This window comes from Epinephelus lanceolatus, chromosome 16 (genome assembly GCF_041903045.1).
Source record: "Epinephelus lanceolatus isolate andai-2023 chromosome 16, ASM4190304v1, whole genome shotgun sequence".
Lineage (NCBI taxonomy): Eukaryota > Metazoa > Chordata > Actinopteri > Perciformes > Serranidae > Epinephelus > Epinephelus lanceolatus.
Genome location: NC_135749.1, coordinates 25,242,934 through 25,258,269, shown reverse-complemented (window position 1 = coordinate 25,258,269; position 15,336 = coordinate 25,242,934). Strand labels below are relative to the sequence as shown.

General features: G+C 40.8%; 1 protein-coding gene across 4 annotated transcripts; it reads right to left on the bottom strand.

The window, feature by feature from the left end:
- Nucleotides 1-2,911: 2,911 nt before the first annotated feature.
- On the bottom strand, nucleotides 2,912-15,313 carry ehmt2 (euchromatic histone-lysine N-methyltransferase 2). 4 transcript variants are annotated; one of them, XM_033638094.2, is made up of 28 exons: nucleotides 15,250-15,313; nucleotides 13,491-13,560; nucleotides 12,450-12,611; nucleotides 12,001-12,278; nucleotides 11,774-11,837; nucleotides 11,578-11,660; nucleotides 11,338-11,478; nucleotides 11,108-11,173; nucleotides 10,752-10,872; nucleotides 10,001-10,087; nucleotides 9,564-9,700; nucleotides 9,294-9,437; nucleotides 8,637-8,959; nucleotides 8,322-8,549; nucleotides 7,829-7,911; nucleotides 7,559-7,665; nucleotides 6,964-7,086; nucleotides 6,769-6,870; nucleotides 6,006-6,110; nucleotides 5,649-5,821; nucleotides 5,388-5,555; nucleotides 5,034-5,178; nucleotides 4,842-4,919; nucleotides 4,501-4,616; nucleotides 4,233-4,319; nucleotides 4,060-4,138; nucleotides 3,720-3,895; nucleotides 2,912-3,625 (listed from the first exon to the last, which is right to left on the bottom strand). In XM_033638094.2, the coding sequence occupies exons 1-28, from the start codon at nucleotides 15,274-15,276 to the stop codon at nucleotides 3,445-3,447; spliced, it is 3,654 nt and encodes a 1,217-aa protein (XP_033493985.1). In that variant the 5' UTR covers nucleotides 15,277-15,313; the 3' UTR covers nucleotides 2,912-3,444. The 4 variants fall into 4 exon arrangements, with proteins under 4 accessions (XP_033493985.1, XP_033493987.1, XP_033493986.1 ...); XM_033638096.2 differs by having other exon boundaries at nucleotides 5,649-5,803; XM_033638095.2 differs by having other exon boundaries at nucleotides 10,001-10,084.
- Nucleotides 15,314-15,336: the final 23 nt, after the last annotated feature.

Below are 15,336 nucleotides of genomic sequence, written 5' to 3'. Positions count from 1 at the left end.
AACTAGGCAGTGACGACACGACGGCACCTGCTGAGGGATGCGCACCTGCGCGTGCCACAAAGATCGTTTGTTAAAGAGGAATCACTCTGATGGGATTATATAAACCTGAACCTTGAAGAATCACTTTAATCTGATTAAATTAAACTGAACTATTACCTTGCAAAGAGTAAAAATGTCCCTGTGGGCAAGGCGGGTTAATAGTAGCTAGTGGTTAAGTACAGTTTTGAGGTTTGTTTCCATTTTATGCTGCTTTATACTTCTACTTAGCTAAATATTGAAGGTAAATATTGTACTTTTTACTCCACTATATGTATTTTACACTTTTAGTAGACTTCATTACCCAGCAGCTGTTCAAATTAGGTTCACCTTGACCAGCTGCAACATTTGGTTAGATGCTCTACTGATTTGAGGTTGCCTGTTTTACATAATATGCTCGTATTTGTATTCCATTTTATACCCATAGTCCAGTCAGTCTGTCGTTTGACCCAGGGAGAAGTAATCATTCAAGTTTTTTGTGATCTCTTCGGACATTCAAACAACATATTGAAAGTATACCATTACATATTTAGTGGCTCAAGGTGCATATGTCTGCTTCTGAATATGATACTTTCATATAATATATGTCTAAACATTAGTTTTTTGGGATGTTCTTTCACATATTACCATCAGATATGACCTGTTCTGAATGTACATATGCACTTAGGGGTATGCGTACCCCAAAATGATCTTTTTGAATGCAAACAAAGTCAGTAAAATTAGGTTATAATTAAAGCATATTATCATTCAGTTTTCAGCATGTAACAACAATGATGTATATCAGCACTCAGACTGAGACCTTAAATGAGACCAAACTTGAAGCAGCTTGAGTTTTTGATAATACCAAACTAGAATTTGCCACTTTGGGTGGTACCAATTAGTGAAAAGTATGACCCGGGCCCATGGACTGGACCCATAAAACACCATCACCACCAATTTCACATGATGTTTTCAACCATAACCAATGTAAGTTTCCACTAGTGCACCATATGTGTTACCTTTGCCATCTAAGTTGTACAGGATGTCTTTTTCTGGTTACATTACTTTGAGGCACGCCGTTCCATATAGTTTTTGCAATTTATCTAAATTTAAATAAAAGAAAAGTTGCTCATAGAACCAGTCAGCTCACACACTGTATTTCCATGTCAGCCCAACCCTTCACCTCCCCTGCACTACAATCCCCTACATCGCTCTCAAACTCACAACAAATTACCACCTGTTGACCACTCGTCAGAATACAGGTACAATAAATCAGAATATCATCTTTAAAAAGTGCTTTATTTAAAAAACTGACCCCAAAAACTTAAGAAAAGATATGTTGTATAGGTGTACATAGACCCTCCAATATTAACATAATTTCACCCAGAACTAACTGCAAAATGTTGAAACTTTGTTTGTGACCTTGAATTAATAATGTTCCATTAAATGCATGAAGGTTTACTTTTAATGTATGATGCAGGAGGGTATTAGGACTAATAAAAACTGAAACATTACTATACAATTTCTCCTAGGTTGACTGGACTACTATGCCAAGGATCTTTTAGAATGCAATTTATAATTTGTCATGCTTTTTTTTTTTACACATCTACATACATTTTTATTTAACATGCTTGTATTTCATTCCTTTTCAAAGCCTGTCTACACTAAGGATGTTTTAGAATGTATATTTTATCGTTGCTATTTCATTACTATATTTCTACGTCATCTTCATTATCATCATCAGTTTTATTGTATTTTTTTTTTACTTAGGTCTCACTTGACTTTCTGATTTAATAAAGTACATAAATTTTAAAAAAAATTAAGTAATATACACCTTAATGCCTCAGTAATTATTATCCATCAGTATAGTATGCATAGGCATACATTTCAGGGGGACGCAGGGAGCAAGTCCCTCTTATTTAGAACATGTGCATTTGTCCACACCAATAAAAACATGAAAGTAGGAGGAACTTAAACTTTGACAAAAATTAAAGACATTTCCACCATGAATTGATGTAGAAAAAAACAAATTGGTGTGTAAAAAAAATCACAAAAATGCAGATTAGGTGTTCAATGCCCCCCAAAGCTGTTTCACTGACATCAAAGGTCTAAATACTTCTTTCACAGCTGCCAATGACTCTCAGGTGTCCCAGAGGTTCCACTTTCACTGTGTAGTGTTTGTGGTAATCTGATGATTTACAAGTGCCTTAATAAAATGGTATGCATCATTAAAGCACAATATAAAGTGAAATGATTGGGGCTTTAAAGTGACACTGCCTTTATGATCTTAATGTCCTTACCTATAGTGAGGCTCTGTGTTAAAATCCACCTTCATTATCTCAGCTTATCTTGCTCTTGCATGTAAATTACTTGTGCTTAATCAAGTTACCTAAATTTAGTAACGAATATGTATATGATGAACAGTGGGTGGTGAAAGTGTCTCATGATTTAAAGACTTCCTGAAAGTAGCTCCTCCTTTGATGAAAAAAAAGTGTGATCATTAGGCTTTATTTATGTATATGTGAGAAAAAGCTATTTAATGACCTAGAAGATTGGCTGGGATAACCACTGGAACGCTTTTTTTCAGTGAACTAGAAGTCCCTGTCTGCAATTCAAAGAGACTTGTGGACACATAATTATTGGCAGAGTGGGACATCTTCCTTTCACATCTCTCTCTGGTGTCACATTGTGGCTTGTAAATGCCCCCTGCTGATAATAACACAATAATACACTGTCTTAATGAGAACTCACCTCTCTTTGAAAACTTGACAACCTACATTCTTTATATAATGACATAGGAGAAAGGGCAGGATTATGGGGTTACTTGTGATACTGTAAACCAGTGAGCACAGCTTTAAAACGAGAATGACACACTTAATAAGAGAGCCCAAAGATCATCTCATGGACTAATTTATTACACTAAATCTGATAAAGAAAACAGCGCGTATAAAAATAAAGAAAATAAAGCTAACAATCATTAAAACACAACACTGTCCCTCAGGTCCTTACTGAGTCCAGGATGGGCTAAGGGTTGACCCATTACTGTACTGTATCAAAAATGCACTGCGTTATTTAATTTGGCACAACAGAAAAAAAATACGTATGTATGACAGTAACATGATGGCAGACTCACTTCATGTGTCAAGGCAAACAAACATAGTGATGTACAGTAAACATACCATATGTACAGAAACACAGGTTGTTGTGTTTTATGCCCAAACAGTTAAAAAGTATGTTAAGGCCCATGCCCTCTACCAGAGGGGGAAATGATCAGCTTTAAGGTGGCCAGTCTGGGAGAAAAAAAAGGGTATTTCAAGTAGAAAAAACAGCACCATGCATCAAAATCAGAATCTTAAACATGATAAAACCCTCAAGGTGTCTTTCAATTGAAATCAATGATGTTAATCCAAAGGCCCCGTGGTAAGTGTTTTAAGAGTTTCCCAGCATCGTCATCCCGCAGTCTGCTCCCGATTCCGGACAAGCCTCCAGTCGAGCCAGTCGGCTCTGCTCCAAGGCGATGGCCTCAGCTGAGTGTTTGCATTTCTCTGATCCACACTGACAGGTGAAATACTTGCTCTTAATGTCCCAGAAGCGGTCTCCATAGTCGAATCTAATGAAACAGACAAGACCAGCCAAGTTAAGTAAAGGAGGTAAGTAAAGGAAAAGGCTCTGAGCAGGTAATCAGAAACATCTCAGCTTCTCACCCCAGCTCTTGTCCGCTGAGAATGTCTCTGGAGCTGAAGAAGGCGATGCGGGGGAATCTCAGGTCCTGGTGCAGCATGAACACACGTACAGGGATGAGGTTTGGGTCGCACAGGTGGTTGATGAATCGGCTGATGTTGCCATAGTATCGGGCGTCTATACAATACACCTCCCCGTCCTTTACAGAAGACACAAGAGAAAAACATTGTTAGAGACGTATTGCGATTCGATGGTAAGACAAGAAATCTGCCAAATGCTCTTTCCCATGTTTTCCGTCACAGGCGTCTCTTTTCTGCATTTTTTATACGGCAGAAACCAAAAACACATTTTAAAAAGGTTCACCTTGTTGTCCAGGTCAAACAGGTAGGAGTCGTCTTCTCTAACATCTGCCTCTGCGTCAGAGATGAGCTCCCCAACATATCTGTGTGCACAGAGGAATGAAGCTTAATGTCTAACCTCTGACTTTTAAAATAAAAACCAATCTGTTGTGTGCTGAGAGGACAGTCCGCTCTTACTCGCAGATGAAGCTCCCCTGGGGAATATCCTGCAGAGCTCGAACTCCCCAGCCCATCTTCTCTGTCCTGTAGAGCTGAAGACGAACTCTGAGGGACAAAAAGAAAATGATGAGGGTTTAACACCCCGACAGCTTTTTCCTGCCAGCTAATAACTTCACAAAGCAATTAAATTTAAGTGATAGGTTTGCTCATCAGTGATCATTACATCAGTGATCATTACTAATAACTACTTGATAAATGTTAAGGGAGTTAAACTTAAAGTTCTCACTTGATGCCGGCCTGCACCACCCTGTTCTTGCATGTTCGGTAACAGGAACACGCCATGTTGCATTCAAATATAAGAGGAGGCTCAATTTTGTTGAATTCCTGGAGCAGCCGCTGGTCCTAGAAAAAATTATACAACAGGTTGAGATTATTTTCATTCTTTTAGTTTCTCCTGTAACCAATGAATCCTCAAACCAAACCTCATTAAAGTTTCTGCTAATAGTTGCAGATTACGGAAATCGTTATTGATCTCATGGAAAAACTTTAACGGCTTTTGATTAAATCCTACAGGTTTCTGAGCAGATCACTTCTATGACGTGGCTGCAAAACAACACTTGTATTTACCTTGTCATACCAGCAGCGGATACTGAGCTGTCCACAGAGGCAGTTACTAGAAGAGCAGTCGTCAGTGCAGCTGCAGTGCTGAAGTAAAGATAATTAAAACAGCATGAGATGCAGTTTTCATTGCAGGTAAAATAACTGTGTGTGAAACAGAGAGAATAATGAGTTTAAGCAACAGCCTGGTCAATATTCTACCTGTAAGTGTGTAATGTTGCGGTCTATGTTCATTGCTGAAGTTTCACAGTTTTCTGAAACATATTTGTAGTCTGAAGGACAGCCCTCGTCGTCTACTGCGTTCACACAGGGGATCGGTACGTTCTCGTAGCCCTGCGCAATGTCGCTGGAACAAAAAGGAAGGTGTTAAATCAGGCAGAAAAACAGTAAACAACCATAAGTAGAAATATTAAGTTAAAGGCTCCTGCATATGATATAGAGTGGCCCAGGAATGAGCCCTAAAACCTGGAAATGAGTTTGCATTTTTGAACTCATGGTTCCCTATAAGACAGCTCCTTTAAAGACAAGGCACCATTAAGATAACACTACACCTACCTGCAGATGATTCTCTCAGTCCGAAGCATACGATTGGTTATTCCCCTTCTCAGTTTCCTGTTGATCTGGAGTGCCACCCACACTGGCGTGTCGGCCCGCGCAAGGCTAAGAGGCGTGTCTCCTTCCCTGTTCATGATGTCAATGTCTGCACCTCTGGACAGGAACAACCTGCAAGAGGAGAAATGTAAATATTTGTGAGTTAAAGAAAAGCATACATGTGAGTCGTACACTAAATAAAGCTCATAATTGACAATGACTCACGTAACACATTCCAAGTAACCCTCTCTGGCGGCGATGTGGAGCGGGGTGTCTCCGTGCATGTTAACCGAGCTGAGCGAACAGCCAGAGTTCAACACGAGCTCTGCGATGTCTACATTACCTGCATACGCCGCCCAGTGGAGACACACGTTCAGCTCCTGAAGGGAGGGAGAGGACTGTTTAAAGTATTAACCTGAAATATTTTCATACAACTACATCCATTTCGTCTCTGTCAACACTTGGTACAAGACAACAGAGCTGGTGGAAGTCGTGGAAAGCAGACATATTCAGAGGAGCTGCTACAAATTTAGCAGAGACACATTTTTTATGTAACCTCAGTGTTAGCTAGTAGACACTTACCTTATCATTAATGGTGACATCAGCCCCCCTGTTAAGCAGCGCTTTGATCACCGCTACATGCTTGTGCTCTGCAGCCCAAATGATTGGGGTCCAGCCGCCACTGTCCTGAAACAGATCAACAGGAAGAATCAGAGTTAGGCACTGGCACTTTAATCAGTCACCTCCAGTGAGACGGATGTAATGCACAAACTGACATTTATCACAGACTTAAGGTTTTTTGATGATTTTAAAATACCTACACCGACACAGTTTACACATTTTTCTAATTGTTCAGGCCTAATTAATATCAGTAATATAAAGTAGCAGTTTGGCATTTAAGGTCAGGTTAAAGTTTGTAGAGACTTTGAAGACAGACTGACGATGTATACTTGCCAACAAGTTGTGCATCACTTTTATTGTCCAGTGGGTTTTCCCTGTCCTGGAAAATGGATCTTGGTATCTCCTCCTCCTCTTTAATAACCATAGATACAGCAATGGTCTTATGTTCCACAGATTACTGAACTTTTAAAAGACCTCAAAGCTTTCTAAGGGAAATGGTTACTTAGGACCCTCTAGCTATAGCTACTTAAGGAATACTCAATTACTAACAGCAAAAACTTAAAGACTAAAAGGTTTTTATTTTATACAACATCCTAAGGAAATCTTTAAGGGGATTTTATGCAACTATTTTTTCTAAGGCATCCTTACATAAAAAAATTTGAGGGCAACCTTAGTCTAAGTGGTTTTATGCAACTAGGCATTGACATTCTGGCTCTATTTTTACCTGTGCGTTCACATCAACCTGCCCCGTTTCCAGAAGCAAGTTGACAATCTCCAGGTTTCCCAGCTTGGCTGCGTGGTGAAGTCCAGTATACCCATCCTCCTCCTAAAAACAAACAAGGACTGAAATTCATATCAACCAAACCCCTGAAACCTCGCATCTTTTTGTTTTTAATTTCAGCCACTATCAGACACTCACAATATGATAGACACAGGCACCGTTCTGGACGAGGTAATGGGCCACCTCAATGTGATTGTTGATGATTGCTTCCAACAGAGGAGTCCTCAGGTCTTTGTCCTGGGCATCCACTTGAGCGCCAGCCTGTCAGTATACAGTCAAATAAAATCCTTAATGTAAGACACTTAATATAAGACCAGGAAAGACTAAATAAATACATAGAATAAAAAGTGCTGTGTTTTAAGTTGTATTTTGCTTTAAATAATTCACATTATTTTAAAAATGGACCAGCGGGGTGTCAGTGGCTTAGTGGGTAGAGCAGGCGCCCCATGCAGCGGCCCGGGTTTGACTCCAGCCTGTGGCCCTTTGCTGCATGTCATTCCCTCTCTCTCTCCCCCCTTCACACTTACCTGTCCTATCAATTAAAGGCAAACACCCCCAAAAAAAAAATCTTAAAAAAAAAAAAAAAGGACCAGCAATAACAGCTTTTTGGGCACTTTGGGAAACAGTATCAATTTTTCTTATGAGTCTTGGTAACAGCCACTTAACAGCATGTGTACTAATCAAAGCAAAGAAACCAACAAGACAGATTCTCATACTGGACTCAATTTCTCACCTGTATGAGTATGTAGCAGATTTCCATCAGACCTCTCTGAGCTGCGGCATGGAGAGCAGAGCGCCTGTTCTGAGAGTCCGGCTGGTATGTTGGATCTATGCCCTCCACTGTGACACACACAAACAAACAAACAAACAAACAAACACACGTTTACAATCCCAGAATGATCTTATTTTGGGATAAACAGCCAAGACAAAACACCCAAATGCTCCACATTTCAAAAATGTTTACACTGATAACACTCGGAAAGGAAAATGTGAGCCCACTCACTCAGCATGAGCAGTACTCTCTGCACCTCTCCTTGCTTGGCAGCAGGGTAAAGCTGGCGGGGGTGGAACCTCAGTTTCTTCCTCCTGGAAAAATCAAAAACAACAATCACCAATTGAGTCTGAACTTGTCTGATGTCGTCACGTCTACTGAAAGCTACATGATTTCCCCTGGAACAGCACAAGCAGACAAAACTGGAAATATATTTTGTTTTGCCTGGAGAATTTCAATGCAACCTGTAATTACCTGTGGCTGTGTGTTTGCAATAAACTGTTCTGAAAGCAGATTTTAGATTTAGATTTATTTGTTAAGTGTCCGCTGCCGCAGATCTAATGTTTTCAAATACAGCGAATTTCTGCACAGCTAACAGAAAAATTTATGACTTGAGTCTAACTCAAGCCCAAGTCATGTGACTCAAGTCGACACCTCTGTTATCTAGTGCACTGTTCAATCCTTAAATTTATTGTGACTAAAAAAGTCAAATCTAAACTCCAACCTCTCAGTGTCCTGTGTAAGAATGGCCTTCTGCAGCGCCGCCCTGCTGGGCCCAGGTGGAAGTGCACTGGGACTGATGGGTTTCCCATTTGGCATACAGAGAGAAGGTCCCACACTGTCCACCCCCTCTTCAGCTGGGGGGACGTTGGCGACAGTCTGTGGGGGCTGGGGCTGCTGCTGCTGCTGCTCCACTGCCAGTGTTATCAAGCCATGGCTACGCATCCGGGCGCTGGAGGAGGCGGTGAAGGAGAGCAAGAATGTAAGTTTATCTATAGTCTAATGCAGCCAATATTTTTCTCAAATTATCCAGTCTTACCTGACAGGCCTTTCAGGCATCTTCCCGTCCTTCATCCCTCCTGTTGAGGCTGTGAGGGAGGGCGCCGTAGGGGCAGACGGCGGCAGAGACGGAGTGGTGGTAGAGGAGGCTGACATGGTGACGACAGTGGTTGCGGAGGCCGTGGCCGAGCTGAAGGAGGGGATCGTGACCTCCTGGGCCTCGGAGGCATCTTCGCCGCAATGGGGACAGAAAAGCATGCCACCGCCGTTTGATCTACTGCGTCCGCCGCCAAGCACTGTCACACAACCCCGGTGGAAACGGTGAGCAATGCGCTGGTCTGGGCAACATTCGAGAAATGTGCCCTGAAAAGGAAGAAGATGGTAGGATATTAGGAGGAGAAGCAGAGAAGAAAGTAGGTGATCGAAGAGAAGAAAGTAAAATATAGAGGAAGAGAACCAGGAAAGCAAAGTAGGATATCGAGGAAAAAGAAAGGAGGAAAGAAGCATATCAAAGAGGAAAAGAAAGTGAGATATTTAGGAGGAGAAAGAAGACAAAAACAGGATATCAAGAAGGTGAAACAGTGAAAGAAAGTAGGACATTAAAGAAGAGAAAGGGGAGAAGAATAAAGTAGGATATGAACGTTAAATATGCTATTTGTATTTGTAATTATGACAGTAGGCGGTTTAATCCCTTTACCGCTATGCAGAAGTATCCACACCCAGGACAGCAGTGGTGTTTGACCATGTGCGAGCGATGGACGTCACAAAGCACCATGAGGGGCACTCGACTCGACGGCCGCATGGTCTCTCCTTTAATGGTCCGATTGGTACAGGCCCTCAGCTGACAGACAGAGCAGGAGAGACGAGATTACACAGTCAGAGGTGTGGCTTGAAGGAAAGTTATTTGTGAGTTTTATAATCTACCACAGACCAACAGAGGCTGCTCTCCACATCTACAAAGACCAACCTCTCCATTGATGCTCTCAGTGGCCATACACTGTCTGCTGATACGCTGGCTAGTGCTGTCGACTCGAGGAGCCTCCATCCTGCAGCTGCACAGAGGAAGCTCCTCCAGCCGCTCTGTGTCTCCTGCATCGCTTCCTTCTGTACAGGGGGAGGAGACATTTGATCATTTATGTTATTTTATGGTTTTACAATAACTGTCCTTTAACACTGAAGGAGATAAACTTCTTATAGTTTTTAATACTAAATGTGTATTTATATTACAACTGAAATGATTAGTCAATTTATTGTTTGACAGAAAAATTATATGTTTATTTTTTTTGTCCCAAAATGTCTGCTTCTTAGGGAAACTGTGGCTTTGTTTCATGCTACCATGACTACAAAGAAAAAGATTTTCAACTAATTCCGATTGCAAATGACATATATGTATCATAAACCTACCATGATGAGGAGAAAGTGTCAGACTGTCTGCAGCAGCGATGTCCAGAGCGCCCAGGGGAACCTCCGTGTATTCATTGGACCTTCCTGCTGAGAACAAGCCAAAAGACAAACTATAAGATGTACATGCAGGAACCTTTTACCACTGAATCAAGTATTTGAACAGAAAAAACTGTATTCACTCCCCTCAAATTAACATTAGAGGTATCTTTGGCAGCATTTACAGACTTGAGTGGTTGTGGACAGGTCTGTATCCAGTTTGTACATCTTTTTTACACGGAATGTGAGTGAACAACAATTTTACAGTACTTCCACAAGTTCTTAAACTCTTTATCCCTCCAGAGTCCCCCCAGACTTTATTGTAGCCTCCCTCACAAGTGCTTTTTTGGCACTCACATCCAGTTATTGACGATAGTCTGCTTCTATGTCGTATGAGATTTTTTATATTTTTTAACGATTGTCCTAACACTGCTACAATATTCTCTGCCTTCTTTGTCTTCATGGTGTTGTGATTTTTGGTTGGAGTTTCCGGATATATGAGGATTCAAACTCTGTCACTTCTCACACCTTGATTAGACACAGGTGATCTCCATTCAGCTTATGTGACCATGACTGGCTGCACCAATGACAATTTGGGTGGCTAACAGTAAAGGTGGAACACTCGCACAATGCATTTTACAATGTACTTACAACTACAATGTACTGTACTGTGTTTTTTCTTTTTTTTAGAAAATCCACAGGTAATGTCACTAACCTCCCACTGTCTCCACCACATCAGCTGTGTTTCTCTCTCTGTCCTGGTCTGACAGCGGCCATGAAGACTCCTCGCTTTCATTTCTACTATTGACAGCTCTCGGTGTCCCAGACTCTGAACCCTGCAAGAGAGAAATTCTGTCTGAATATAAAAATGTGATGTGTGACATAGCAAGTTTTAGCAAACAGTCTTCTTAGTCATGGGTCAGCACAATCTTTATCCTCCATGTATGTAAATATGACCCAACTACAAGTTTATGCTTTGAGCTCAAGATGGTTGTAAGACAAATTAAGAAATTATGTAGCTATGACTAGATAAGAAAGTAATTATCAAGCTGATAAAATAGAATCACTCACATGATCTGACATGTTCACTGACCCCTCTGTGTCTTTAGTGTGCTGCCTTAATTCTGCATCTTCAAACTATAAAAAGGAATTCAACAGAAGAAAAACTATGACCATTCTGTTTGTTTCATAAAAATAATGCAGTACACACACATGCTGCAACATTATCCTCAATAATATGTGCATTTGTGGACAATGAGGGAGCATTTTTAGTGGACAATAATTAAAACTAAGTCTCGCACCTTTTCTGAATCTTGCGTGGACGGACTTGAAATCTCACTTTTCTCTGCTACCTCCTCCTCTGACTTCCTCACACCGCTGTTGCTCTTCTCTGGCGCAGTCTTAGCGACAGACTCCACCTTTTTATGGAATAATGTTTCTTCCTGAGTTTTAAAAGAAATCAGAAAAGACACAACATTAAGAACTTAAACCTTACCTTGATGTGATGTGTACATTTCATACCGGTAAAAACACAACTTTACCATAGTTTGAGCATTTTCTGGAACGTTCTCAGACTTCTCTGGTGTGCTGTTAGATGAATGACCCAGTTTTCTCCTTTTTGCGACTATCAGAAACATGAGCATAAACCAAGACAATGAGTCTTCCTTACAGAAGACACTAACTGACAAATATTTATTCATAGGGATTAGATTATTTCACACTGGTAAACATTCTCACCAGTCTCAGAGTCTGAGGATCCTGAGGGTGTCACTGACGCAACAGGTCGCTCAACATGGCTCATCTGTGAATCAAAAACAGACAGTGACTCAACTGGTCGTGATAAGGTTGCAGCAAACACATTTTCAAGAGTGTTAGATCAAGAATCAAAAGATACTGGGTGATGCAATGTGTAGTACCAGATGCTGGTACACATTTGATGCTAACTATTTGCTAGACAGGCTCACCTGCCCTGGTGGAGGCCTGTTCATGGTCTTGCGGGCCCGATGAATCTTGGGTGGGCCAGGGGAGACAGATGGAGATGAGGAAGCTGTGGCAGAGGACGAAGAAGAGGAAGAGGAGGAAGAGGAAGAAGAGGAGGAGGAAGGAGCAGGTGCCAGGACGGATTTACTACTGCCAGGTCCGGAAACACTCATCTTTGCTCGGCCAGGGGACAATGTTGAAGATGTAGAAGGAGATGACAACGAAGAGGGGGCTGTCGATGAAATGGACTTTGCTGCGTGACCTGAAAGAGGGAGGTAAAAACAATGAATGTGAAATGCTTGATAAATCCTCTAAAAGCTTATTATTAAATTAGTGTCACATTAAGTCGAGCAAGCCTTTTTTCTGAGAGCTTTGAGACAAATCAAAATGAGTTAACTCTAACTCATGAAAGCTGACTGGATTCCAGTCTGACCTGCAGCAGGTTTGTTTGGGGAGGCGGCAGGTGACCATTTATCTCCCTCCTCTCCAGCTCTAGATGTGTCTTTCCCAGGCTGCTGAGATAACAACAGTGATGACATACCACCCATAGGCTCTGTCTTCTTGGCAACAGCAGCTGCGGTGGAGGCTGCATTATCTGGAAAAGTTTTGAGTTCTCTGTGAGTTTTTTTTACAAGTAGAACTAACAAAACCACACAAAAAGTCACAAGTTTGCTAAGTTCCAAAAATACAACCGTACACCTCTGAATTTAAGTTTCTCTCTTTCACAGAACTGAGACTAGCTTAATTTCCTTGTTGACTCGCTGTAGAATGCACTTCATTCAAACGCTGCCTGTTCCACCAGTCGAGACTGTACTCTGGTGGCGTGTGCTGTGCACTACAATAGATCGCCCCAAAATGGCATCTTTGTATCGGTTTAACAGAAAGAGGCACGTCTGTATTTTAGATGGTATTGTAATTGATGCTGCCCAAGCCTTATTTGTATATATCTCGCTCTAGACTTGGGATGACCCAGATGCTTCAAAGCTTTGATTGTTGATGTGGTTATCATTTACTGTGAATGTCACTAGCAGTCAAGCACTACTGAAACCGGGACAGTTCAACCACATGTGATAGGATTAAAGCTCCATTAGCAAGATGTTGAAAACATCAAGTGTCTGAAATGGTTTCAGAATTTGCAAAGATGACCCCCAAAAGTTGAGTGCCAAAGACACCAAAGGAAACGCTACTGTATGTCACAAATCTACAACAAGCTTGGCAAATCACCTGAAAACTCTACGTAACAGCTTAGCTTTCTTGCAAAGTATTCTGTTTTCCAGCTATTATGGCTTATGTTGCAACATGCAGGCCAACAAAGTTGCTAATTACCAACTTATTTAGGTGCATCAACTGATGTTGTTTCTCTTATTTACCACTGCACCCACCTCACCCAAAGCTTTGGTTAATCACTATTATTTATCAATGAAGCTTTGATGTCCAAAAGCTGGCATTCGGGACAGACCTACAGTAGACATACCTTCCTTTACTTGACTTGGTCCAGATAATGACTCTGCTGGTGTTTTTGAGTCATTTCTTTCAGGAGGCTCCTTGCAGAGAAACAAAAAATATCATGTCAGAAAATCTGAATCTGTGAGTGCTGGATTTCATAATCCACTGCAGTTCTCATTATTGCAGTTAGAGCAGCTACAAAAATGTGCCAATAACTTAGCAGTAGTTGGAGTTGTGTAATGATGTACACACAGTAGCATTAAATTTCAAAACTGCTGTGTTTTTGACAATGAATCGTAAAATGCAGAAGCACTTCCGAGGCACACTGTGGCTTAAATGTGCATTCACTAACTTGTGCTACCCCAGGCAGTGTCTTTGTGTAATAACAGGTAAGAGAGAGACAGATTTATTGGCTTTCCTGTTTTAGTGCTGCACAATTAATCAAAGTATCAAAATTGTGATATGGCCAATTGCAACGTCCAAAATGCAAGAGCTGCAATTTTTTGATAAAGGTAAAATGTGTCACAACATAACACTATAAATTAAGGACTGTGGTGCTACAGATACATGCCGACCTACAAATCATATGCCAGATGTAAGGGAACTTACATTTTTATTTTATTTTTTCCGGTAAGAATAAAATGCAAAATTATTGAAATATCTACTTTGTTTTTTTGGTGTGTTTTTTTTGCATGTCGTGCATCTCTATTTTCTTTGTTAGTGGCTTGTCAAGAAGTAATGCAACCTTATGTAAAACATAACATAAATCTCAAACCGAAGCTGTGCACTGATTCTACAACAGAACTCTCTGGTTGTACATTAACATACCAGTAATTAACAAGTAGGTTAAGTATATTTTGCACATGCTGCTAGTAAAAACACAACTCCCAGGAAGCAAATTTAAAACTAAGTTAGTGATTCAGGTTTTAGTTTCAGCATCATTACCAGTGAATGCCATATATCACCGTACAAAACATGATTTGTGATTTCTTTTTCCAGTGTAAATCTGCAAGATTAACAACACACTCAAGATGCATCTGTGTGGTGTTTCATGAGACTAAATGTAGTCACCAGAGACACACAAGTAATTCTGAGTCAATAAAAGTCAGTTGAATCAGCATCCTTTTTGTCACATCTGTTAGTGAGTTTATAACCACCAAAATTCAGTGTTTAGTGCATCTATATGTGACTGATTCTCCTTTCCAGAATAAACCTTTCAACCAATGGCTGATCTTCTTTGTTGTTACGTCAAGAGCCGCCATCAGTCAATCAGCCCATTCATGCCTTTTTGCACAATTCAAATCAACAATAGTCCGTAACATTTGGAGGGAATATAACATAAGGGTTCACAACTTAGCTGCTCATAACCCCCCTTTTTGATGAGATCACCCCATTAGTTCAATGCTGTGCAAAATCAGTTTTCAGAACATTAGCTTTAAAAACCAGTTTAAACTGAGCTTACAGCATACACAACACAATACAAATGCAGCTAATGTCACCAAGCAACACAAGACAATTGGTTAACAGTAATGTAAAGAGCAAGGAATTGAGAAAATAAGCAAAACATTAATAACTAAAGCAATATTAGCTATCAACACAAAACTGTTACAGGCTAGCATGGCTAGCATTGTAGCAGAGGCTGCAACAAAGAGCTCTTATAACAGACAAATAAAGATATTTTGCACTATGGTAGACTGTAGCTTTAGTGGCGTGTTTTTGCTACGTGGGCTAATGCGTTTTAAAGTGTTAAAACAGATGTAAAGTTAGTGTTGCAGAGGGTTTGCTACCTTCGTCGTTGTCTCGGATGCCGACATGTTCCGCGGATGCGCGTCAGTGTATATAAACGTGCCGCGTCACAGCCGGAAGCCCCGCCC